At 40.6% G+C, this 27,302-nt stretch overlaps 1 protein-coding gene across 14 annotated transcripts in view; it reads left to right on the top strand.

Annotated features, from left to right (window-relative positions):
• Positions 1–27,302, top strand: part of GDPD5 (glycerophosphodiester phosphodiesterase domain containing 5) — a 168,552-nt gene that overhangs the window by 126,734 nt on the left and 14,516 nt on the right. For all 14 annotated transcript variants that reach the window (XM_074216889.1, XM_074216898.1, XM_074216897.1 and 11 more), the window contains 11 exons: positions 2,200–2,293; positions 4,896–4,955; positions 7,338–7,436; positions 9,473–9,566; positions 11,992–12,137; positions 16,940–17,022; positions 19,445–19,595; positions 22,598–22,816; positions 23,477–23,634; positions 24,014–24,161; positions 25,831–25,913. In XM_074216889.1, the coding sequence (XP_074072990.1) occupies positions 2,200–2,293; positions 4,896–4,955; positions 7,338–7,436; positions 9,473–9,566; positions 11,992–12,137; positions 16,940–17,022; positions 19,445–19,595; positions 22,598–22,816; positions 23,477–23,634; positions 24,014–24,161; positions 25,831–25,913 (1,335 nt within the window). The remainder of the gene's footprint in view (positions 1–2,199; positions 2,294–4,895; positions 4,956–7,337; positions 7,437–9,472; positions 9,567–11,991; positions 12,138–16,939; positions 17,023–19,444; positions 19,596–22,597; positions 22,817–23,476; positions 23,635–24,013; positions 24,162–25,830; positions 25,914–27,302) is intronic.

The raw sequence follows: 27,302 nt of genomic DNA, 5'->3' as shown, positions 1-27,302 counted from the left end.
AGTTACCTTCTACCTACCACTATTTCTTCATCTCCAAATGTCCAACAGAGTTGAACATGATTCAGATAAATTCAACAAATATTTCAGAAGTAAAGGGGTAGAGACTGGACCTGAGATTTCATTCACTTTCCTTGTCCCTTTTCAATGTTTTTAATTTAGAGAACTGAGCACTAGAAGGTAAATTAAGAAACTCTCCCAAGATCCCACAGCCAGTATGTGTCATAGGTAGGAACTTGAACCCAGATGCTTCTGACATCTTAGTCAACCTCACTGTCCACCATAACATGCTATCCTATTACAGGTGAAGAAAATGAGGCTCTTAAGAGTTTAAGTCCATGTTTCCAGGATTCAAATACAGATCTGACTCTTGGTCTGGATAAAATGTTACTTTTTAATCTCATGATCTAAGTGAAACATATTAATGAAATAAATGTCATTTTTTTCCCACATGACTTTTAGGTTTTACTAAAGCAGTTCCAAAACAATAAATGTTCTTATTTGGTCCCCCACCCCACCCCCTATTGAGTTCATCTACCTTGGAAACAGAGAAGTCTCATTTTCTAACATTTGGGATTTAAATATTCCTTTCATCTAGCCTTAGCCAAATAGGGACAGTTTGTATGTATATTACACCTCTCTGTTTGAATTAATGCAGAGTGATATATCAAATGACTCATTATTTCTTCCCCAGTGGCACATTACTGGCAGTGCCATTTATGAATGCTCAACTTACAAACCAAGCTGACCTATAAAGAATGGAGATCAAAGCTGTATGTAACTAAAATGGAGAATAAGGATTTTACCATAGGTCACTGACTTCTGGGGGTGACCTCCCTCTCTGCAATAGGCCAGAGCTAGGAAGAACTTCAAGATGTAGCTGACTTCAGGGTATGAGTCCATTCCACAGATATTCCCCGAATAATTCACAGTTGGAGCCACATGCTTTCTTATTGAAGAGGACATAAAGGGTATAAGGGGTGGCTAGGTGGCACAGTGGATAAAGCACCAGCCCTGGAGTCAGGAGTACCTGAGTTCAAATCTGGCCTCAGGCATTTAATAATTACCTAGCTGTGTGGCCTTGGGCAAATAAATCATTTAAACCCATTTGCCTTCCAAAAAAAAAAAAAGAAGAAGAATCTAGATGTACATCCTGGCTCCAACATGAACTAGCTGTGTGATCCTAGGCATGTCACTTGCCTTCAAGGCTTAATTTCCTCTTCTGCAAAAATGGTAACAAGACCTCTACTTTCATAGGGTTGTTGAGAGGTAAGCAGCTTTAATACCTTAAAACTACAGATATGTGAGCTACTATTGTTTTTGAAATTGTTAGTGATATCTTTTGGCTTTTATCTTGTTCCCAGATATGTCCCTCCCTATCCATAGAAGCATTAACTTGTAATAGTGAATAAAAAAGAAAAAAAATCTGCAAAACTAACAAAGATGTCAATAGTCCCACCGTATTACCCCACACCTGCAAAATAAAGATGCAATTTATTATGTAGATTTTATTGTTGTTGTTGTTCATAAAAATAATAGTAATTGTCCTCTGTCTTCCTCAGAGACATCATAGTGGCAGACAACTGACCATGGATTCACAAAGGTTCAAATTCTATCCTAGTCTCCTGACCTGGGCAGGCTTTGCTTATGTGCCAGTGATAGATTGTTTCTGTTTTCTCAACATCAGTATAGTTAGTGCCAGACCAGTTTGACCAGAGTGATGAATTGTTGAGTCACTGTACATTTCCAAGGTGAATTACATCAGGGGCCAGGAGCTGCCCCTATGAAGAGAGATGGGAGATGCCATAATTACAAAACCACAGGTCTTTTATTTATATCACCATCACCATTATCATTTATGATCCCTGCCCTTCAGCAAGATCACAGTCTAGTCCAGCACCATTATGTAAATAAAGAAACTTGAATCCCAGAGAAGGTAGGTGTCATGCCCAAGGTTACCTACAATTTGGTGGCAAAGCTAAGACTTGAATCTAGGCATTATGAGTCCCAGTCTGGGTTTCTTGCTACTATGCCAAAACATGACTCTTACTTTTAGAGAACTCAGAGGCTAGTAGGAGGATAAGACTCAAAACACAGGTGACTACAGTATAAGGTTAGATGTAATAAAAGCTAGCATCTATTTTTCAGCCTTAAACTTCCATTCTGACCTTTTTTTTTGACTCTTAATCCTTTTCTTCCCAGGTTTCTTTATAATCGGATGGGATACTGGAGTGACTGGTCCATTCCAATCCTTCTGACCACTGCCACTGGCTTCACTTACATCACAGGATTGTTGGTATGTCTAAAAGAACATGGCAGCATGAGAAAAAACAAGTCATCCTTGGGAGAAGGATGTTTCTTTAACTCCTGACTCCTGACTTGGGAACCCCTGTTTTGAGGGAAGTAACAGCAAACTATAGATTGATGGATGGATGAGTGGATGGACAGGCCACAGGAAGAATGATTGAGTGGACTGACAAATGAATGCTTAATTAAAAAAAGAAGAGGATAGAATTTTCAAACTGTAGGTTTGATTTGATTTCCAGAAAAATTATAGAACATATTATTAAAGGTTGATGAACATCTAGAGAAGAAAGTTGGGTTACCATGACCCAGGATGACTTTATCCAGATATATCTCATACAATTCTTATGGGAAAAAAATGGAGATGATATATGAGAGAGAGAGAGAGAGAGAGAGAGAGAGAGAGAGAGAGAGGCAGGAAAGATCACTGGTTTTCAACTCAAGTAGAAATGGAGACCACTAAACTGTACATAAGGATCTCTACAGGTGCATGTCAACCAAGAAACCAATATTAATATTATATTCTGTCATATTTTTATTAATTTGGTTAAATATCTCTGTTACATTTTAATCTAGTTCAAGTAGCACTTAAATGTGTTGTTAGCCTCTGGGTGACATGAAAATATAAATGATTTTGAAATAATAAAATTGGGCCCAGGTGGGCCCAAACAATGATCATTAAAGTGAAAGTGTAGAAAAGTCTCTTATGAAGTGCCACAAGGATCCCTCTTTGCTTTGTGTTAGTCAACAATGTTATCAGTTACTTGGGTGAAAGTTTGGATGGTATGCTTATTAAATTTGCAAGAAGGCACCAGGCTCAGAGAGAGCTAATATACATTAAATGATAAAGCACCCAAGAAGATCTCAACAGGCTAAACATTAGACTAAATCTAATAAGGTGAAACTTAATAGGCCTAAATGTAGTGCTATTACTCCATTTAAAAAACTTAATAAGAACAAGATGGGGGTGGGGGGGTTGAGGACTGGGGGCGGGGAATGACTACACTACAGTTCCTGTGAAAAAAGGTTTGGAGATTTGAATAGACTGCAAGACTGGCATGAGCCAGCTCTTTGACATAAGCAATACGTCTTCTTCTGGCAACACATTTTAGCAAAGGACATTAATAAATTGAAGAGCATCCTGAGGAGTGGGGCGGACTCCAATTTCATGACATATAAAAACTAGTTGAACAAACTAGGGCTGTTTAGTTTGGAGAAGACCAGGTGGGGGATGGAGGGAGACAGTGGTCTTCGAGTATTTGAAGGGCCATTCTGTAGAAAGGCTACACCTGTTCTGCTGTTGAACCCCAGGGGGGGAAAAGGAAGGGAAGGCAGGTCTGACTTGATGAAAGGAAAAACAGTCATGATTAAAGCTTTCTAAAAAGTGGAATGAGTTGTCTTGGGGTAGTAAGTCCCACTCCCCCTCATATGAAGACCCACATGGAAAGATGCCTATTTGTTGGCTATGAAGTAGAGATTCTTGCGGCAGGTTCAAGTTGATGACCTCTAAGACCCATTCTAGAGATAATGGGATCTTGTCATTTGAATTGAATTGAATCCCATCAAGGGAGAGTAATTCCTGAGGAGAGGAGGCCTTCTGGTGGGAGCCTGGTCCCTATGGAGTTCTGGAAGCAAATGCTTGATCTTATTGAATGGAACTACCAATGGCCAAGGGCATACAGATCAGTCAGTCAATCAAAAGGCAAGCATTTATTGGGCACCTACTTTATGCCAGCCTCTTGTATCAGATTGGGCATATAAATAAAAAGAATGAAATGATTCTTATTTGTAGTTTTTAGATTAATGGGGGGACAACAAGCATACATACATACAGTATATATGTATGTTGTGTGTGTGACATACACACACACACACACACACACACACACACACCAGGTGACCCAAGGTCTTAATGTAGCTTTAAATTGCATTAAGACTTTTGGAACATATTATTTGGAAAATAAATATAATAAATACAGTCACTGAGTACAAGGTAATTTGAGAGGACGGGTAGCAACAGTTAAGAGTGATCCTGGTATGTAGAGGCCTCATAGAATGGGAATTATTTCATAGAACCCCAAGACTCATAGCTGGAAGGATCCCCGAGTTTATTCCAACCCACTCATACTTAAGTAGTTCTCCTCCCCACCCCAACATCCCTGATAAGGAGGCATCCAACCTTTGCAGAGCTAGGGGAAATGGGGGGAACTACAGAGAGGCAGATTTTGGCTGCGTGTAAGAAAAAACTTGGTAATGGCAAGAGATCTCCAAGAATGAAATGAGTTGCCTCAGGAGGTGGAGAGTTCCTTTAACTCTGGAGATCTTCAGGAGGAAACTCAATCAGAAACACTGTGAAGTTCTTTGCTGAGGTGTATGGAATGGACAAGATGAGATCTAGGTACCTTCCAGTTCTGAGATTTTGATTTCAGTGAGACTCACTATCTTTAAAATATACCTTGTCTCATTGTTGAACAGGTCTGATTTGTTTGAAGGCTTTTCCTTCTACTGAGCTGAAATCTACCTCCCTTTCATTCCCCTCTGTTCTTCCTTGTTCAATGGAAATCTGAAGGCTCTCTGCCCTTTTATCTCCCCAGATCCTGGCTCTCTGTCACATTGTTGTGGGACAGCAGATGCACCTCCACTGGCTTCACAAGGTAAGGGCCTCTGTCACCCTATGGGCAAACGGGGAGAATAAAGAATAATAGAAAATTGAGAGAGCAGGGGTGTGGAAAAGAAGTTAATATCTGGGAGTGCCCACAGCCCACAGAGAACTACCCCAGGAGTTGGAGGCCAGACCACTGTGAGTCCAGAGAGAGAGGGGCTAATTACTGATAATGTGGGCCAATGAAAAGAACCCTGCTCTGGGAATCGGGGGACTTGAACTGGAATCCTGGCTCAACTACTTATTGTAATAAGTCAATTAGCTCTCTGATCCCTAGCTTCCTTCTTTGTAAAATGGGAGATATTGATATTCCTTACAGAGTTGTTATAAGGGAAGCTCTTTGAAAACCTCGTAAAAGCTTGAGAAATACTAGTTTTTAATTATTAAACTAAAATTCACTACATCTGAGCTTTTATTAGTCGCAAGTCTGCCATCATTCTCTTTCCTACTTTGCTCCCCCAACTCCCCCCTTGTCCTCCAAGACTCAGTTTTCTCACCTGTCAAGTTGTATTAGATCATTTCTAAGGACTTGTGCCTAGTAATTCATGTGACAAGTCATTACCCTTTCTGGGCCTTTATTTCCTCCTCTGTAAAATAAGAGGTTCAGACTATACTATCTCAAACCCTCTTCCACCCAGTTCAGACATTTTCCAGGTCTATGACTTACCAAGGACAGTCCATTTCTAGCCATTGGTGTGGAGAGCCCCATCTCATCTTGGTGACACCAACCCTCACCCTCACCTAGGCCTTCCTGCTCATTCTCCTCAGAAGAACTGAACAATATCCTCTTTCCTCCTGAGCTTCCCACCAAGCATTCCTTTCTCTCAGCTTCAGGGCTAGAAGATGAGAGAGCCATGCCAGCTGGCACCACTGGCAGGGGCTCAGCACTCATCCCAGCTGCCTCCTCCAGGTTTTATGGGCTTACGTCAGAGCCACAGACACGCCTAGGCTTCCAGAAGAGAACATAGAACTTAGAATGTCAGAGCTAGGAAGGATTTGAGAAAGCAGCCTCTTGTCCCCTATTTCACAAAAATCAATGTCCTGCAATGAAGCTGTTTTACCCAGGGTTGTAGAGCTGGGATGAGAAATCAGTTCCCCTGACTCCAGTTAAGCCTTTTGTCTACCTGACCTGTCACTCTACCTCCTTCTCCCTCCTTCTTCTCTTCTTTCTCCTCTTCCATAGAAACAGCCTTTTCTCATGGTGCCATTTTTATTTTTCTTACTTATTACTATCATTATCAAACATGTCACAGTAGACTGTTGGGCTTAGGTGACAGCCTTCCCAAGATCCAAGGTAAACTACCCTTATTCTGCCCTGTAATCCAGGCTCCACTTCACCCAACCTCAGAGCATGGAGCCATTTGCAGACACTGATCTCCTAGGATATTCAATGTATGCCTCTTCCCCTTCAAAATTGAGATGGGTGTGGAGGTTGAGGTCTGGCAAAGTGCCTCTTCCTCTCCTTCCCTTATCTGCATTTATCCTACCTCCCCTCATATATATCCACAGAGTGATCTTATTTGTGCACATGCAGTCTTCACATCTACATACACATTGATTGATTCCCACATGCAGTCATACATACACAGTCATACAAACATGCTCTTCAGGTCCATCTATACTCAGCTACACAGAGACATATAATTGTGCATGATGGCCCTCAGGCAGTCACGGATATACACACACATGCACACATGGTTATGTTCACAGTTTATCACAACTGCAGGTACATCAGGTCACACACAGGCACACAGTTGCTCTCATGTGATTTCACATGGTTGCACCCTCAACGATACAGTCAGGAAGATCCATTTACCAACAGTTTTGTGTGTGTTCAGTGTGTGAGGGTGTGCTGTGTATGAGAGTGTAACCAGGTACAATATAGACATATATACAGGCATCAGTGGGAGACCACGGGGAAGAGGATTTCTGGGAGCCCCTTTCCCCCAAACCCTTTGCTACTTTGATTCCAGCCCCTTTTTTTATTTTAGTAATTTATTTTTCCCAGTTACTTGTAAAAACAATTCTCAACAGTCATTTTTAAAATACTGAGTTTCAAATTCTTTTCTTTTCTTCTTCACTATCCCTCCCATTATTGAGAAAGCAAACAATTTTGATATAGGTTATAAATGTAAAGTCATATAAAACATTTCAACAATAGTCATTTTCTGAAAGAAAACATAGACCTCCTCCCCCCCCAAAAAAAAAGAGACCTCAAGAAAAATTTTAAAAAGTATGCTTCAATTCCTATTCTGAAAAAGTCAGCTATTTCTCTGGGGATGGATAGCATTCTTCATCATAAGTCCTTCAGAACAGTCTTGCATCATTGTATTGCCTAGAAAAGCCAAGTAATACATAGCCCCTCCTCTTACAGGTGGTGCTGACTGTGGCCCTGATTGCAACCCTTGTAGCGGTGTCTTCTGTGGCCCAGCTCTGGGATGATGAGTGGGCTGTGCTGCTAATATCATTGCAGGTGAGTATAGGGTACTCATCTGACCAAAAGCTGCCTGGGAGATGGTAGAAGGCAGCCTGAACCCCCTGACTTTAGTGAAGATGGAAATTCATGGATGGAAAGTCCGCTGGAAAGATGGGTCTTTAGGGCATTTGGTTCAACTGCCTTGTTTTACACATAGGGAAACTGAAGCACATAACAGGGAAAGAATTTGTCCAAGGTCACTGAGCAGGGGAATAATTGAGCCTAGACTGAAACTCATTTCTCTTGACCCTATTTCTATGGGTTCTTTCCATTGGAGTTGAGAATCCTGTCTTAGTAGAGCAGATTGTCTGAGGAATGATAGGACTTTTAGAGCCAGAAGGACTTTCAGAACATATCCAGTCCACCCCATCTCAGTTTTTACCAAAAGAAAACAAAAAGGAAATTGTTTTTCCTAATGTTCCATAGAGAGTATGTAGCAGGAAGCAAGACCAGAAATTCAGTACTTATGAATTCTGCTACTCCATTCAATCATAGAATCTCAAAGCTTCAAGGGACCTCCAGAGTTATCCAGAATGCCCAGAAACCTTTTTTTTTAACAGATCTGATCTTTTTTAAGCTATCTTAAAGCATTATACAAACAACAACTCAAAACACTATAAAATGCCATTGATATCTTTAAAATTGTGGGTCTGATGGACAGCTGAGGAAGAGACAATTTATCATTTCATTCAGATCCTAAGGTAAATGAAATGACTAGAAGCAATCAGCCAACAGGCATTAGTTATGGGTAGTCAATAAAGATATGGAAAATGGTCATGATGGAACAGACTAGTATTGCTTTCAAAATAGATATGACTTGTTTACAATTTCCTAGACATAACTGGTATAAAAAATGACCAGCACTCTGATTCTCAGTTTGGGAGAGTAGGACATCATAGTCTCTGTGTGACTGAAATACCTCTGACCCCAGGCACATTTCTGGCCTATGATTAGAATATCCTTTTGAATAAACAGTGCCAACAGGTGTGGGTTGTAGCCTGTCAGTCATAGTTGGTGTCAGTGTATAAGATATCCAAACAACCATAAAAAGGACAAAAGATAACATAAAACCATGTTTTGTGAGCTCCCTGTCCCACCATAATCTCCCTCACTGATGTGTTGGAAGCTGCTAAAGTAGAGGTACAAGATTCCAGGATTGATCATGCAGAATTCTCACAAAGCCCTTTAGGGGACCATTTCCCAAATGACACCCAGAATGACCGTGGATTATCCATTGGAACTAGTAGATCATATCTAAAACTCATCCTTCTCCTCCTTCCCACCTCCCACCACTCATCTTCCTTCTGTCAGTCCATTCATCCTTCCATCCTACTGCAGGATCAGGCCTGAAGCCAGGGAGTGGAGCCTCCTTCTCACAGTGCTCAACAGCCCATCCTTGGTCATCCAACTCCAGGTCCAGCCTCCCTTCAACAAAGCAGGCTGGTCCTGGAATCTTCTTTACAGCTTCCCCACTTGGATACTGCCATTCATGGGCAGCTTTACTACCTGTGAAGAGAAGCTATTCTATAGTGGGAAGTCTTGCTTGTTAGAACATTCTTTATTGCGTTTTGTAATCTGCCTCCTTGTAACTTCCCCCATTTGTCCTATGTCTGCCCTCCAATACCAAGTGATCCAAGATAGAGTTTCTTTTTTTGTTTGTTTTCTACAAGTCATTGGGGTTAAGGGAGTTTCCCAAGGTCACACAGCTAAGTTATTAAGTGTCCAAGACCAGATTTGAACTCAGGTCCTCTTGACTCCAGGTCCAGTGCTCTATCCACTGCGCCACCTTAGTTGCCCCCTTTCTTGTTGCCCATGGTTGTACAGAAAGAAGCTTGGTTCTTCTGCTAGTCCCTGCTGCTTGAACCTTCCCAAGAAAATAGGAACAAATATGTGATTAGTTGTGGGAACCCTTCTTCCACAGGTCATAGAATGGGACCAGCTAACAGCCCCAACCCTCCTCTCTTGCTGGAATTAGGAAAATCTGTGTATATTGGTATATATTGGAACTCATGAAGTGTTGTGTCTCATTGCAGGGTACAGCCCCATTCCTGCATGTTGGAGCCTTGATAGCTGTAACCACTCTCTCCTGGATTGTGGCAGGTCAATTTGCAAGAGCTGAAAAAGTCTGTAAGTATAAGACAAGCTTGGCCTCTCTTGCAACCATTCCTATAGGATTTTGTCTTAGTCCAAGAAATGGAAGATGTATGGGGGCATGGAGGTATGGTTAATTTGGAGCTGTCTACCCTATTAGGACTGAAAGGGTGTCTTAAAAACCATCTTACTTTACAGAGGTTGAGGAGGTAGGAGATGAAACAGGGAGTATAGTACCTCAGACAAGGTAGGCCTCAGGACACCTTCAAATTCTGGTCCTCTCATTTCAACTCCCAAATCCTGCAGCCATCTTTCACTAACCATTCCCAAGTAGCCCTGGGCAAGTCACATATGAGAGAGGGGATTGGCTGAATGATCATAGCTTATATAACTATAAGATTTACAAGTGCTTTATACATTTTATACATAGAAAGCATCATCTTCCACATGAAGCCTTTCCAAATGCCTGCACCCAACTGCTAGTGCCCTCTCTCTCGTGATTATCTTTTACTCAGCCACTTTGTATAGATTTGTATTTATTCCCTTTATATTGAGGTTGTACATATTTATATATGCATCATGACTTGCTACATACAGGTTTATCCATAACATACTTAATATTCTCCTGTCTTAGAACTTCAGCTCTATGTTTCCTTCTTCAGAACTGTACTCTCCTCTTCTTGTACTTATTAAGTACTTAATAAATATAAAGATCAATATATAGATATACAGATCAATGGATCCTTACAATAGCCCTGTAAGGTAAGTAAAGTCATTATTACTCCTGCCATTTTACCGAGGAGAAAACTAGGGAGGTGATTTGCCTAAGGTCACCTAGCTAATGAAGGTCAGAAGTAGATCTCCTGGATCCAAGTCCAATGTATTTGGTTTGGTTTTGTTTTGTTTGTTTTATTTTAGAGTCTTGGTCCTGATCAAATAAGAAGAGGGACACAGACCAGACCAATGATTTTTATCAGTAAAGGGAAGTCCCAGTGGAAAATCCCTCTACTAATGCAGATCATCCACCCTTTTTGTTAACTTATAGTCTTAGAGAGTTGCCTAGGTCATGAAGAGTTTCAGTCGAATTGCCCAGAATCACATGGCTGTCATGGGTCAGAGACAGGACCTGGGCTTTCCTGTTATGAAATCCAACCTTGGATGCATTGTGCCATGTTTCTTTTACTTTCTAAGAGTCCTCCCAACTGCTTGGTTGATTGTGGTCTATACAATCAGACAGAAAGAAGTCTTGAGACTAAGCACATAGTAGGATCTTCCTGGACCCAGGATCTAGGTCCTAACTAGAGGGTGACACAACACTCTGAAAGTTGCTTGGAACCCTAGCAGAAGACTTGGGCTCAGTTCCAAGGTTACAGTTAATGAAGTTCAATGGCTCAATCCAGCTTGCCAAGCCTCAGTTTGCCCATGATAACAACAGAATACTGGCTTCATAGATTTTTTTTTCCCCAGAATTGTTTAGAGGAAACATTTTGTAAACCTTAACTATTGTTATTACTGCTATTATTACTACTGTTACTGTTGTTGCTACTGATGTGGTTGTTATTTTTGAAGGTAGCTTTCAAGAAAACCATTAGTAATCTAGAAAGAAGAGACTCCCCATTCTTCCAGGTTTCTGTGGGATGCAAATATACACAGCAGTCTATTTAAAACACCCACCTCTTGGGTTGTTTTTGAAATTCAGTGCTGCCTGTTTATCACATCCCCCGCATTGTATGGACAAGGTCCATGATCACATGTGTGTGTGTGTTTGCAAACCTCTTGTCCCCACAACCTTCCATCAAAGAAAAGGAAAAAAAATCCTCTGTTGTCCTCCTACCTCTCTAGTCTAGCCAGTCATAAACAATACAAGTTCCCTAAATACCAACTCTTCCTCAAGAGAAAAAGAAGAGTCTGCCCTCTGCACCCCAGGTCCATCATGTGCTCAGTATATAGGAATTTGGAAAGTGGGTGAGGAAGGGATTTAGCCCCTGACTTCAGGCACACATGACGGAATGTAAGGTCATAGATTTAGAACCAAAAGGGACTTTAGAGTTCACCTAGTCCAACTTCCTCCATATTTCAGATGGGGAAACTGAAATCAAGAAGAATTAAATGATTTGTCCAAGGTTACACAAGTATTTGGTAGTAAAAATAGAATTCAAGTCCAAATCCTCTGATTCTGGCATCTTCCTACTTCCCCATTGTCCTTGCCCTCACCGGTTCTCTCTCCTGCATCTATGACAGATGTCCACATGAATACAATGGAAACAGAAAGCTAGTTGAATGAGGACTTTATGGAAGAGCTATCAGGAAGCAAGCATGGTGGCTCCTCTTTCAGAATTCAGGATTGGAGTCAGGGTTTGGGAGAAATTGCATCATTGTCTAAAGTGGGGACAAGGGTATGTATATTGGGCTCTCTCTCATTCTAGGAGGGCTTCATGGAGTCTCTCTTCTGTACCTTCAGCCTCACAGATGGTCATCTTCACTATCTATTTCGCTGTGGTGTTTGTGCTCTATCTGATCCCCCTCACCATCTCCTCCCCTTGCATCATGGAAAAGAAAGACCTGAGTCCAAAGCCAGCCATCATTGGCCACCGAGGAACACCCATGGTGAGTGAGTAGCATCTCTCCTATTGCTAACTTCGGGGCATGAGTGGCCAAAAGAAGCAAAATTGTTCCAGCCCTGGAGATCCAGCCCTCTGTCCCTTGGCAGGCTTTAGGGAAACATGGGAGCCCTATCATGAAGATGGACCAGGCCAGAGAAGATTGCTTTGGTCCAGTCATCTTTGATTCCATGCTGCCCCCTTGTGGTGGTTGTTGTCTTTCACTATTATTAAGGAGAATCCTAAATATGTAGTATTAAATTAAACCTGGAAATAACCCTAGAGACACCATCTAGTCAGAGGGACTGTTTGAAATCCTAGCTCTTCTTCCTTCCAGTGTGATATAGGAGAAAGTTATTTTGCTATCCTCAGGAGAATGGGAAGAACATTGGTTCTGGCGTCAGGACTAGGGTTCAAGCAAAATGTAGTAGACAAGGCAGCTAAGGTGGCACGGTGGACAGAGCACCAGTCCTGGAGTCAGGAGGGCCTGAGTTCATATCCAACCTCAGACACTTGATACCTACTAGCTAGGCAAGTCACTTAATCCTGATTGCCTCACATCCAGGGTCATCTCCAACAGAAGTCAGCAGGATAGCAGCCTTGAAGTCAAGATTTCCTTCTCTAAAATGAAAGAGCCAGATCAATGACCTTTCCAGGTCTCTGACCCTAAACTCACTACCTTCTGATGACCTAGAGCAAGTCCCTTTGCCTCCTTTGGTGTATAGTTAAGAACTAGAGATGATCCCTAGGGTCATTTCACAGAATCATGGTGTATGAGTGAAATAAGTTCATCACTGCCCTCCTCCCTGCCTTCCATGCCAGAAGAACAAGTTTTTCCACATCAATTCCTGATCATCCATTGTCCAGCCTCAGCTAAATATTAGAGAAGGGAAAGGCAAGGAAAGCTCCCTCCTCCCCTCCCTAAGACTGCCCCCTCTACTCAAGGACAACTTTAACTATAAAAAAAGTTTTTCCCTATGTCAAACCAAAACTTGCCTCATAACCATCAACTTCAGAGTTCTGCCAAACAGACCAAACTGAATAACTCTTCCGAGGGACAAGAAATATAGTCCTGTCTCTTCTGCCAGTTTCCTTCATCTAACCTAAAAACTATGGTTTACATGCCCTTAATTTTGTTAATGTCCTTTCTAAAATGTGGTTCCTTGACCCCAATATTCTATATCAGCCCAGCAGAAGACAGTGGAACTGTCCCTTATATGCAGTGTCACCTTATTTTCTTTCCTCTAAGATGAGTCTTCTTAAGTGACAGTTCATAGACCACCCCCACTCTACTCCCACAAGAAGTTCATGATTAGATATCATGAGGATCTCTGAATTTGGTTTTAGAATATTCTGATCATGTATTTTAATATAATGGGTTTCCTTTGTATTATAAAAGCTGTTAGATGGCACAGTGGGTAGAGCACTGGGCCTGGGAGTCAGGAGAAAGGGAGTTCAAATCAAAACTATATAACCCTGGACAAGTCACTTCATCTTGTTTGACTCAGTTTCCTCATCAGTGAAACCAGTACCTATAGACCAAAGTTCTTATGAGGATCAAAGAAGATAATATTTATTTGTTTGTTTTAAAAACTAACTACAAAGAAAATGCTAAATAAATGCTTATTCTCCACTTTCCTTCCCCTTTCTTTATTCTTATTTATTTTCTGCCTTTCATGATTCTGAAAATGATTCCATTGGCTTCCCCAGACTGCCCAAGGGGTCCATACCACAAAGAAGGTCAAGAGCCCCTGAAGGCCAGTAGCACCTGATTACACTATTATAAAGCTGAAAGTGATTTCCCCAAGTTCATTCAGGAAGTGACTGGCAGAGATGGGACTTGGATTCATTCTTTCCTAGCCCTTTCCTCTTCCAGGGGACAGAGCTACATGTCCTGTTCCTGGTACATCATGATGTTGCTTCTCAGAGAGGTTTTCTTTTATGATGTTGGCTCCCAGGGCCAGGGGTGCCTCCTAAGCTCTTTCTATTTATAATGAACTTCATTCATTGAGTATTTACTGTCTCACCTCAGTCCACACTGCAGTTATAGAATTTCAGGTTTCAAAAGGGCCTGGGGGGAGGGGGGGCCCAGACCATTCATACTAGAAAAAATAACCCCCTCTACAATGTAGTCTACCTGAGGTGTTGTCCAGCCGTTTACTTAAAGATCTCTAGCATGGGGGAAAGCAATCATTTCAGTGGGTAGCCTATTCCCACCCTAACTCCCTACCCACATAGACAACTCTGATTGTTAGGAAGCTCATCCTAAATTGGCCCCTTGGCAAGCTTCCACCCATTGTTCCTAGTTATGCCCTCTGGGGCCAAACCAAACATGTCTGATTCCTATCCTAACAACTCTAGATAGTTGAAGTCAACTAGCCTGTCCCTTCCATCCAGCTAAAAGTCCTTCCATTGATCATTGTATGGACAAATCAAAACCCTTCACCATCCAGTCAATTATTCATGGTCACAAATGAATGCAGTAGTCCAGATGTGAACTGACTGACCAGGACATAAGATAGGGGAAACACTGACTTCCTTCTTCCTAATAGCCTTCCTCTGAGAATTTTCCAATCTGACTCCCATACAGGAAACCATTGTGGGGCAAAAAAAATCAGAACAGGCATACATAGATTACAGGATAGAGAGAAAACATGGGGTAATAGAAAGGAGAATCTTTAGACTGGGGATTAGGAAGCTTGAGTTCTAAATTTGGGTTGACCACTGAGTGACTGGCATCATGACCTTGAACCAGCCCCTTTGTTTTTCAGAGATAATAATTTCCTTATTTGTAAAATGACCCAAATAATCTCTACCCTGCCTTCTTCACACAATTTTAAGGCTTAAGTGAGTTCAAGAGTCCAATCCTGAAAAACTATATCAAAAGTTTAGCTCCATAGAGTTGGCCACCAAGGATTGAACTTTTTGGTTATAGAAATTTATGAAATAATGTATTCTGGCCAGCCTTGATGTAAGACTCATATCAATGAAGTCATATCCTTGAAAAATTACAAAAAGAAAGACTATTTGGAAGAGTCCACAATTCATTTCTAAAAATATCCTTTCCCTTCTCAAAGAAATTGACTCTAATCTGTTCAAATGGCCCCGATATTCTATATCAGATGAACAGAGTCCAGCCCAGCAGAAGACAGTGGGACTGTCCCTTATATGGGGACAGGAGGGAAGAACAAAAGCAGGAAAGTAATTCATTCCACATCACACACTGGAATCAAAAATGTCATCAGAAGGACTGAGGTATCCAGGTATCATGATTGGAATGAGTTACTATCATCTATCTTAAATATTTTATCTTGTTATAAAATTCATATTAAATAATAACAAATAAAAGGGGGAAAGTACTATGACCATTTCCAACTCTATATTTTCTATTCTAAGATTTCCTTACAGCTTATTCATTTCTAAATCTATTTCAGCCGTGGCATTCTAGGATCTTAAGTCTCCTTCAGCTCTACCATTCTATGTTTTAAGGTCCCTCTAGCTTTGACATTCTAGGTTCTAAAGTGCCTCTCAGTTCTGACATTCTAGCTTCTAAGCTCTGATATTTCACTTCCAAATTTAATATTCTACAAGGTATCTCTGTCTCCCTTTGAGCTTCTTATTAATCCTCACAATCATAGCTTAGACATTATAGTCACCAGGATACCAATAAATAAAAATAATATGGCCTCTGCTGGTTTAGTTTCTTCATCTGTAAAACAAGGTCAATAATGCTTTCCTTGTCTACCTTAAGAGAGTTAGTTTCTCCCAGCTCAGGAAATAAAGGGTTGAGGTGAAATCACCACCAGAGGGCACTCTCAGAGCCACAGGGAGCAGGATGCTCTTTTCTCCCTACAGTTCAGATGCCCTGTTCTTCCATCCTATCTCCATTTTTCTTTCAAGAATCCCACTGCCTTTGATTCCTTCAAATTTTGGGCCAGAGTTTAGGCAAATTGGATCAGGGTAGGAGAAAGACCAAGAGCAGAGTAATGGCACATTCCAAGTCACAGCAAGATCCAAATGGCATAAAAGAAAGAATTAAATATTGGGTCTTCCAGACTGATGGCATTACTATTGGTTCAACCACCTTTTCTTATAGAAGAGGAAACTGAGGTCCAAATAGAGGAAGCACCTTGAACAAAAGTGATCAACCAGAATAAAAGTTAATTTTTTTTTCTTTTATGTTTTCCTTCCCCAGATTCCCAAAATGCCCCATCATAGTTTTAGAAATTTCTATTGCCTCTCAAAGACAAACTCTTCAGCCTGGATAAGTCCCTCTATGGCCTAGCTCCATCTTACTTCCCGAAAATAGTTTCACATACTCTAGATTCTAGCTTCACTGAACTTTTAGTTCCACAATTGACATTTCATATCCTTCTCCATGCATTTATATAAATCATCCCTCATGACTGGAATGTTCCACCACTTCTTATCTACCTTTCTACATCTTTATCTTTCTTGAAGAGATTTGCTCTTGAGGTGCCACCTTCTTCATGGAAGAGTGTCCCCCTTTCAAGTTTCCCTTTATAAAAATAGATATTTGTGGTATCCCCCAATAGAATATAAGTTCCTTGGGGAACAGGGGCTATTTAAGGTTTTGTCCCATATGTTCACCACATCTAGCATTGGAGAGGATTATATATAGCAGGTGTTTGTTGATCTAAATTGGGTAATTATTTATAATCACACTAAATCTGATTTCTTGAGGTGCTGAACTGACTATGGCAGTTCCTGGGGGGGGGGGGCTATCCTTGAGACTCAGAAGTCGGGGGGGTTGGCCTCATGACTCTCTTCTTATGTCTTCTTTCCCAGCTGGCTCCAGAACATACATTGATGTCCTTCCAGAAGGCGAGGGAGCAGAAGCTCTATGGGATCCAAGCTGATGTGACTATCAGGTCAGTTAAGCAGATAATTTGTTTCTCATCTCTTCACCGATTTCAAATTGGATCAAATTTTAGAGTCAGAAAATCACAAACTCTTAGAATCGCATTTTCTTTTGGAAGCAACATTGAGTTCAAATTTTAAGATTTTAGAATTAAGAAGAAATTTTAAGATTAACTAGCCTAACCCTCTTATTTTGTCAATGAAGTTTGCTGAGCTCCACAAAGAGGAAGTGACATGTCTAAGGTCACAAAGCTAGATTCAGATTATCTGGTTCATCCACCATACACAAACATACACTCACATGCATACATATATAAATATGTTCATATACACACACATATACTCACAAAGTGACATTCTATATTCTAAAGTCCCTTTCAGCTCTGACATTCTCTGTTTTAATGATGATTTCATTGATACCATTCTCAGTTTTCTGTTACCCATTTATTATTGTAAACTTCCCCCTTCCATCTGGGGTACTAGGATTCTTTAAATGTCTGGATCTGAGGATAGTTCAGGCTGGGAGCAGAAGGTTTGAAGAGTTGTTATATAGAACAACAGAGGGGTAGAGGAGTGACCTTAGCTGGAATATCAAGGCTGAGAACTGGATAGATGAACACATTGGCTAGGGTGCCAATCAAAGCCTAGGATACACAGAACAATTCTGATTAGGCCTAGGAGGAACTGGGTACAAATAGACCTCACCCAGCAGACAATGTTCATAGATCATAGATCAGAGGACTTAGAATTTCAAGGGACTCAGAGATGATCCAATCTACCTTTTTCTATTCATTATTCCCAATCCTTCACTCCTTTGGCACATTCGTTCCATTTGTTCTGGAGTCCAATTTGATAAGCCCTCAATTTCTGAGAGGGTTAGGGAGACAGGTCTCCATTCTCTGACCACAAATTGATAGGAGCTGTAGGGCATAGGCAGGAGAGCTGGTAGAACCAGGAAAATACAACCGAGCATTATTAGTACCAATAATCCCCAGGGTGGATGGCATCAGAGAGCCTAAGAGTATATATATACTAAGTGCACTGATCATTGAATGGATATCCAAGAGTAGATAGTTGAGAACGGATGGTGGTTAATGCTTGTCAAGATGTTTGAAAATGGGTAGGGATCAGTCTACAGCCACAGAGTCTCAGAGCTGGAAGGAGATTCGGTGGCCATCTGGTTCACTAATTCCAGATCATCAATCTCCTTATAATGTCTCAGCCTTTGCTTGAGGACCTCTGACCTTGAAGGGGAGTCCACTATATCCCAAAGCAGCTCATCCCACTTTTGGGTAGCTCCCAAGAAGTTTTCCCTCACATCAAGCCACCTCTCTGTGATTTATAACTATCATTTCTAATTCTGTCCTTTAGAGCTAAGCAAGAAATATGGTCCTGTTCCAAGGATAGCTCTTCAAATACTTGAAAGTACTAACTCTACCCTTCCTTTACCTACCCATGCCAAAGTCTTGTCTCTTTTCTTAATGTCCCAAAATTCCTTTACCTCATTTTTATATAGCCCAAATTCAAGGTTCTTAGTCATTCATTCTGCCCCTAATCCTAGACAAAATATTCTGTCTGGCTTGTCAGTGCACTTCATAAATATTCTGCCTATGGCACAACCATGTCAGAATTCCACAAGATCACCCCCCCTTCCTTTTAGTTATACCTATTTCACTTTATACTTGTGAAATTGATATTTTTTAACCCAAGGATAAGACTTTTTTTACGTGGATCCCTAATAAATTTAATCTTTTTCAATTTGACACAACCTTCTAGCCTACTGAGATAACTCTGAATGCTGATTCATTCTACTTGGTAATTCTTCCTCCTAGCTTTATGCCACCTGAAAATTTGATAAGCACATCATTGATTAAAATGTTGAATAACACAGGATCAATGTCTGAACTTCCTCCCAAGTTGACCTAAAACCAGTAATTACCATTTAGGGGAGCTGTCCATCCAACTGATTCTGAATATCATCTAACCCAGAGGTAGCAAACACATAGCCAGAAACACCCCATTGAAGCCCAAACCAGATTATAACATAATTGGGAAATACATAATCAAATAAAAATATATGTTAAAAATATGTTGATGTGTGGTTTTTCTAAGTCAGATGCCACCAGAAGGATCCTTATGCATGGTTTAGTGCCCAACCTCCTATTCTACTCCCTGTCTATTTGAGTTTGATACCATTGACCTGGCCCACATGTCTCCATTCTGACAACAAGAATAACTTGGTAGTGGAGAGTAGATAATCAAAAATGAGCCATATTTAAGGGTCAGGATAGAATTTACACAGCTCAGACAACATTTGCTTCCCACTCGGGGGACCCCCTAGAGCACAGTGGGCTCACTGAAGCTCTGGTTCCACATGCTTTGGGACAAGACGCAAGATAATGTACTAAAAGGAACCTACCCCTCTCCCTGCAGTCTGGATGGCATTCCATTCCTCATGCATGATACTACCCTTCGCCGCACAACCAATGTGGATGAAGCCCTCCCAGATCTGGCCCAACAGCCTGCCTCCATGTTCAACTGGACTGACCTGAAGCAGCTCAATGCAGGAGAATGGTTCCTCAAGGTGTGTATGTACATTTGTAGAACCAGCCTGAGAGGTGGGGGGAGGAAGGATAGAGAAGACCCTGGAGAGAACAGTTAGTAAACATTTATTAAATATTCAGTATATTTCAGGCTAAACACTGGGATTAAAGAGAAAGGTAGCCCCGCCCTCAAATTGATTACAATCTAATGGAAGAAAATAATACATAAAAGGAAGCTGAAAGGGGGCAAAGAAATGTGTGTGTTAAGGAATCAACTGGGACAGGGTAAGAAGGGGAGATTAAATCCAAAGGAGAGAAACAAGATAGAAAAATGAAGAGATGGCTGGCCTGGGCACCTTCCTTATATGAGGTTCTGGGAGGAGCCAGCCAATCAGAGGAAAGGACCCTAAAGGCAAGGAGTTTTAATGAGGTATGAGTTCCAAGGTAGGAACAAGATTATTTGGAAAAGATGGGGAGGAGCAATACTGGAAAGGTGCTGCTGCAGAAGATGAGTAGTCCACACATACATATATGTATATATCTTTTTAAATGCCTGTATATTGATTGCACATGTATAACTCATCAGAGAGGGGAGGGGGGATAGAATTTGGAACTCCAACCTTTTTTTTAAAAATGTTAAAAATTGTTTTTACATGTAATTGGGGGAAATAAAATACCATTTTAAAATAAAATAAAAATAAAATGCAAAAAAATGGTAAATGGGAAGCCACCTGTCAAATGAGACCTCCTCTGCCTTTGAGCATAGGTTCTCCTACATCAGTTGCTGGGGCCTCAACAGATGGCAAAAGGTTCTATGTACCTCATCTCATAAAATGTGTATATCTATTTAAAATTATTTCTAGGCCATTATCTGTTGCCTTTCCTCCAACAATGAAAATTGAAGTCCCTCTGTGTTTTTTAAACAATGACAGTGACAATAACAATAACAATAATAACAGGAAGGCTTTATATGGTCCTTTAAGGTTTTCAAAGTGCTTGACATGGAATTCTAATTACAACCCTATGATGTAGGTGTCGTTATTATCCATGTATTACTGATGAAGAAACTGAGACTTACTTCATCATTAATTGACATTTTCCCATTTTAGCAAGATGCCCAGGACCCACACCATTGCCCATTACAAGGTCTCAGACCTATACTGTCAGATAGGTGACAATTGATATATTATTGGACTTGGAGTCAGGAAGACCTAAGTCCAAATTCAACCTCGGGCACTTCCTGGCTATGTGACCTTGGGCAAGTTACTTAATCCTGTTTGCCTCTGTTTCTTCTTCTATGCAATGAATTAGAGAAGGAAATGACAAACCACTCCAGTATCTTTGGGAAAAAATCCTGAATGAGGTCACAAAGAATCAGACACAACTGAAAATAACAATAAGAACTGTATTAGAAGTCAAAATTTGTGATTTACTGGCAAAATTTTAGAAAGCCTTGGAGGGCCAGCATACTAGATGATCCATGAAACAAATACACTCTATAATAATGTATATTATACCTCTGTGAGGTGATGTAGCATCATAGCTAGAGAAGTAAATAGCATTCTAGCTGTTCCAAATGACTCAGAAAGATCTGAGTTCAAGTCTTTCCTTTGACACTTCTTGGTTCTGTTTTCCTGGACAAGTCACTGAACCTTTCTGCACACCCAAGCAGTTCTCTGAGACTATGCACTGAAGAGTAGATATTGAACTGCATTTAATGAGGATTTTCCTTCCCCTACCTCATAGGTAGATAGATAATACAGTGATTAGAGTGATGGGTCTGCAAATTCTGAGTTCAAATCTAGGTGAGTAGTTGTGTAATCTGGGGCAACTCACTTAATTTTGTTTAAACTCAGTTTTCTCATATGTAAAATGGGGATAATAGTATCCCCTACTTCCCAGAGTTGTTATGAGGATCACATCAAATAATATAACATGTGTACAGCTCTTTGAAATCCTTAAGAAGTGTATAACTGCTCATTAACATTGTTATTTACTAGTCTCATTATTATTTCCTTACTATGACCTCTTTATATCAGTGAAACCATAAGTTCTAGTCCAAACCAACAATCATGCCTATGCTAAAGTCTTTCTCCGATTTCATGTCATGATATGGGATAATTGCTCTGTAAAGTGCTTTACAAATCTAATTTTTTGATGAAAAATGTTTTAATGAACTTGATATACATCAATATATAACATTTTATACAAAGAATTGAAAAAAGAATTGTATGTGACACTGTGTTATGTAAAGTTTTTTTTGGAGTTTAATTGACAATTTGGTTATTTAGTTTATATTATTACTACTACAAATCTAATTTAATCCTTCCAAATACCCTGCAAGGTGGATGTTATTATTATGCCCATTTTTAATAGATGAGGAAATTGAGACAGATGGCATTGAAGTGACTTGACTACTAGGAACTTAGGGCAAGGACTTCAGGCTGCAACTACCTTTTTATGTGACACAGATATATCAGTCAAGGTTTATTCTAAGTGTGGACAGGCTTATCACTAGGAAACAAATTATTTTGACCCAGACCAGGTTAGAGGAAGGAATAAGCTAGGTGATAGACTCAAAGTTAGAAAGATCTGAATTCTAATTCTGAGTACTGTGTAAGACTGGGGCTATAAAGGTGATAGGGAACTCATGGTGTGACACATAGTAAGTGCTTAATAATACATTGTTGTTTTGTTTTCCAGAAAGAAAGAAATTAAACAAAACTTCAAAACTAAAGGATTAACAAACATGGCTTAGGGATTAGAAGGAAAAGGATTAGAGTCAGTAATAATGGGTTTGTATGAAACAAAGCTAACCATAGAGAAAAAAAATCCTGACTTAAAAGAGGAAGGAGAACCAAAAAATACTAAATCAAGGGGAAAAAATATTAGAGACACAAATGGAATGTGAATGGATTCAACAAGAGTGACAAAGTAAATGCTTATTCATTCAGAAGGGATAGGATGGAGAGGTGATCCCTGGAGCTTGTGTGTCAAGTCTGATATGTGACATGACTGACCCGTAGATCTTCTGTGTATGCAGACTGACCCCTTCTGGACTGTGAACTCACTGTCAGCCTCCGACCACAGGGAAGCACAGAACCAATCCATCTGCAAATTGACTGACCTCTTGGAACTGGCCAAAGGAAACATGACCCTGCTGCTCAACCTTTCGGACCTGCCCCATGACCACCCCTACAAGAGTACCTTCTTCAATATCACCCTGGATGCTATCCTCCGCTCTGGCCACCCACAACACCTGGTAAGCCCTCCATGGTCTATGGGCAGGTCCCTGGACCCTTGAGGAACCAGTGCGCTGTTTGGCATCCATGTCAGCATCCTTAGTAAGCTTGATCCATGACCTCTTGGACCATTTGGAGTTCCACCCTTGCCATAGCTATCTCTTGCTCTGAAATATGACCTAGAGAAATTACAAACTGTCTCCTTCTGCTGTGGCTCACCCTCTTCTCCGTGTTTGAAATGGTCTCCTGATCCACTGAAGAACTCCTCTTCTTTCAGGTCCTAGTTCAGGTATCAGAACGACTTCCCTAAAGTCTGGGTAGAAATGCTCTCTCCCATCTTTGAACTCTTAGGTCTCCTCTCTGTTTGACTACCACCATTCACTAACCACCTTATGTTTTGTATTAGAGTTATTGCCTGTTTTCCAAGTGATCTTCCTCCTGGATCTCAGGAGATGGAAGGGAAGAGATTTCAATTTAACATTACCCCATCCCACCCCACCCCCATTTTCCCATGTAGCCTAAGCTGCTTAACTCTCTCTTTGGTTCCTTGTATTAAGGTGGAGATTGGAAAGAACACAACTGAAAAGTTAGACTGAGCCATCTTCCCAATGCCAAACTGAACCTTGACCTCAGGTCCTTTCTTCTTCTCCCCTCATCCCCCACCCCCAACTCCATCCTAGGTTATGTGGCTGCCCAGCAGACAAAGGCCATTGGTACAGAAAGTTGCCCCAGGCTTCCAGCAGACCTCAGATATCAAAGAGACAATTTCCAGTCTACGACGTGGGCACATTCAAAAACTGAACTTACGCTATACTCAGGTCTCCAGCCAGGACATCAGGTATAGCCATTTTTTCCTTCTAATGTTACCCCCTTCCCCTGGCTCCAGTGAATCCCCAGACTAAGTGGGGAAGCTCATCATTTTAATAATGTATCCCTGTCCTCGGGAAGTTACAGATTCTTTAGGGAGGAAAGGACATCCCTAGGCTATGCCATAATAGAAAGATATGGTATGAGTTAGGAATTAGAGTTCCACCCAGCTCTGCTCTAACTCACACATAACCTCTCCTCCTTTCTGTGAAATGAGGAAGTAAGACTACAAGATCCAAGAGCCCTACAAGCTCAGAAGCACCATGACCACCATTTCCAGGTGGTTCTGGGAGATCAGACTTCAGAGACTCATGCCTTCTTTTTTTGCTTTTGCCTGCCCCCTTGGTTAGGGACTGCTCTGCATGGAACTTGAGTGTGAACCTCTACACGGTCAATGAACCCTGGCTCTTCTCCCTTCTGTGGTGCTCAGGTGTCCAGTCCGTCACATCTGACAACTCCCACACCCTGTCCAAGGTGCCTTCCCCCGTCTGGATCATGGTAAGCCTAGCAGGCCCTAAAACATATGTCAGAGAAAAAAATTAAAAGACACTTAAACTGATATGGAAATAAGTTAAATACCATTATACATATATAACCTGTATCAGATTGTTTGCTGCCATGAAAATGAAAAGAAAAAAAAGAAAAGGACCCTGTTTCCCTTTCTCTCTCTGTCTCTATTTTCCCTTTGAGTATAAGGGGGAAAGAAACCTTTTATTTCTAAATCTGTGATTTTTATCTGTGTAATCACTTTACCAATGCAAATCCAATAACTTAAGAGTCTTAGGGAGTTTTCTGGAGACACTGAGAAATTGAGAGACTTGCACAAGGTTATACAAGTGTCATATGTCAAAGAATGGACTTCAAATCCAATTTAGAGGGAAAATACTAGAGACTCCCAGAAAGAAAACACAAATCTAATTTTTATAAATTTAAATATGAATAAATAAGCAAGAGTGATGAATTAGATAAGAAATAAATGTTTATTGTAGAAGGGATATGATGGAGGGGTCAAGTGATCCATGGAGCTTGTGTGTCAGGTCTGATATATGACATGACTAACATGTCAGACTGAAACCTCTTTCCAAGGCCCCATCCTCATATCTCTTCATCATTATGAATCTCATTTCTCTGGTGCACTGTAAGGGCCAAATGACTTAGTGTACATTAAAAAGTTTATAGGCCATAAAGCACTGGATAAAATCATCTATTAATCTGGGGTATATATGGCAGTTTGGTGAATCTTATGAACTTCTAAGAATCATATTTTTAAATGCAGAAAATACATAATTACAAAAGAAACCAATTATTTGGTAATCATTATCAAAATAGTTTTGTTTTGTTTTAAGTTCCCAGATAGTAAGCTGAGAACTCCCTGAGTTTGCATCTCTCATGTTTATAGCATTTAAGGTTTACTAAGCACAGTTCTTCCCAACAATCCCTTGAGGTAAGAAATGCAAGTGTTGTTGAGCTTGTTTTTACAGATGAAGAAACTAAGGACTCAGAATGTGTCAGAGGAGAGGTGCATAGCCTTTCATAACCTAGCCCCCTCCTACATTTCTAGTCTTCTTATATCTTACCCAATACATACCCTTCAATTCAGTGACAGTGGCCTCCTGGCTATTCCATAAACAAAACACTTCCTAGGCATTCTCTCAGGCTGTCCCCCAGGCCTGCAATACTCTCCCTCCTCCTCTCTAACTTCTGACCTCCCTGGCTTCCTTTAAGTCCCAACTAAAATCCTATTCCCTACAGGAAGCCTTCTCCAACCTCTATTAACCTCAGAGTCTTCCCAGTTTTAATTATTTCTCATCCTGTATATAACTTGTTTTGTTTATTATGTGTTTGCTCGCTGTCTCTCCTCATTACATTGCAAGCTTCTTGAGGGCAAGAATTGTCTTTTGCCTCTTTTTACATCTTCAGCACTTAGTATAACATCTTGAACATAGAAGGCACTTGATAAAATGTGTATTGAACTGAATTGATTTGAATTCAAATTCACAGCACCTAGACCCTATCCTCAGGCTCCCAGCTTCCTCTGATGTCTCTGGGCAGTTCCCCATTTTGAGAAAGAGGCCCAAGGATCCCTCTGAGGAAGGATCATGAAGTTGTTCCTGCTTCGGTGTCTCTTTTTACCACTAAGTCCTTTGGGTATCCAATTGTTTTCTAGGCCCCGGACGAGTATTGTCTCATCTGGATCACAGCTGACCTGGTCTCCTTCACACTCATCGTGGGCATTTTCATACTTCAGAAGTGAGTAGTGTTGACTGCCCTCCTATAGCCTTTCCCCAGGTTCCAGTTCCTGCCAGGCCAGGATTAGTCCTTACCCTTGACCTACTGCCCCAAACTCCTTGTGGTCCAGGGGCCTCATCCCAAGTTCCTTTCAACTGTACCTTTATTGCCTAAGGGGTTACTTACAGGACCTCAAACTAGTCATTTATTTTGTCTAGGCTTCAACTTCTTTTTTAAATGATTGGGGGCAGTTAGGTGGTGCAGTGGATACAGCACTGACCCTGGAGTCAGAAGAACCTGAGTTCAAATCTGGCCTCAAACACTTAATATATTTACCCAGCTGTGTGACCTTGGGCAAATCACTAAACCCTATTTCCTTGCAAAAACAAATAAAAATAAATAAATAAATAAAATGAGATTGGTCCGGATCATAGGTGTCAAACTCAAATAGAAATGTGTGCATACCTCTGGTTTAGATAATTCTTTACAGATGATTCTGGTTCTAACTCCTTTAAGCCCAAGAGCTTTCTCCTTTCCCCCATTGACCCCTGAGCCAAACTCAATGTATAGAAGAACAAACCTAGAATCAAAAGAATTGGCCCCAGTTGTGCTTCAGTTCTGGAAAAGTTGGTGAGCTGAAGTGAAAGCCCCAGACTGAGCATCAGATTTCAAAATTTAAATTGTTTTTAATATTTAATTTTTAAAAAATTTTAAGGAAAAAAATCCTAGTTCTGTTATTATCTTACCATGTGACCTTAGACACATCAGGGCATCAATTTCCCTTTTCTGCGAAAAGGGTCCTTGTTCAGCCTTCTTTCCAGAAGCAAGTGTGATGGAACAATTGAGAGAATTTAGGCACTTTATATAGAGAGAATAACATTATTACCTGTGCCTTAGTTTTAAAACTCTTTATAATTTAAAAATTCTTTGGAATGTATAGGAAGTTCTTGAGAAGGAAATGTCTTATAACAGACATGGAAGTGAGGAAAACCTGAGTTGGCATCCTGTCCCCAACACAAGTGAATGGGGGTTACTAACATCTGAATCACATGTTTCACGAGATTGTTGTCAGGCTTAATTGAATTGAATAGGTAAAATGTATTTGTGAACCATAAACCTCTATAGAAATATTGGCTATCATTTCTATGACCATAACTGTTTACAGTCCCCTTTAGGGTTTAACAATTTATAATGTCTTTTACTATTTTCAGATACTTAACAATTTGTGAGGCCTTTTACTATTTACAAGACCCTTCTCTGTTTTCAAGCCCCTAAATTGTTTTCAGAGAGTTTTATCTTGTCTATTAAGTGCCTACTCATGTTGGGCACTATGCTAGGTGAAGAAGATAATAAATCCAAGAGTGAGACTATATTTGCCCTCGGAAAAAAATGATATTTCACTGGGGAGAC

This window comes from Macrotis lagotis, chromosome 1 (assembly GCF_037893015.1).
Source record: "Macrotis lagotis isolate mMagLag1 chromosome 1, bilby.v1.9.chrom.fasta, whole genome shotgun sequence".
Lineage (NCBI taxonomy): Eukaryota > Metazoa > Chordata > Mammalia > Peramelemorphia > Peramelidae > Macrotis > Macrotis lagotis.
Note: the sequence above shows the minus strand (reverse complement) of the source record. Positions and strands in the feature narration are given on the sequence as shown.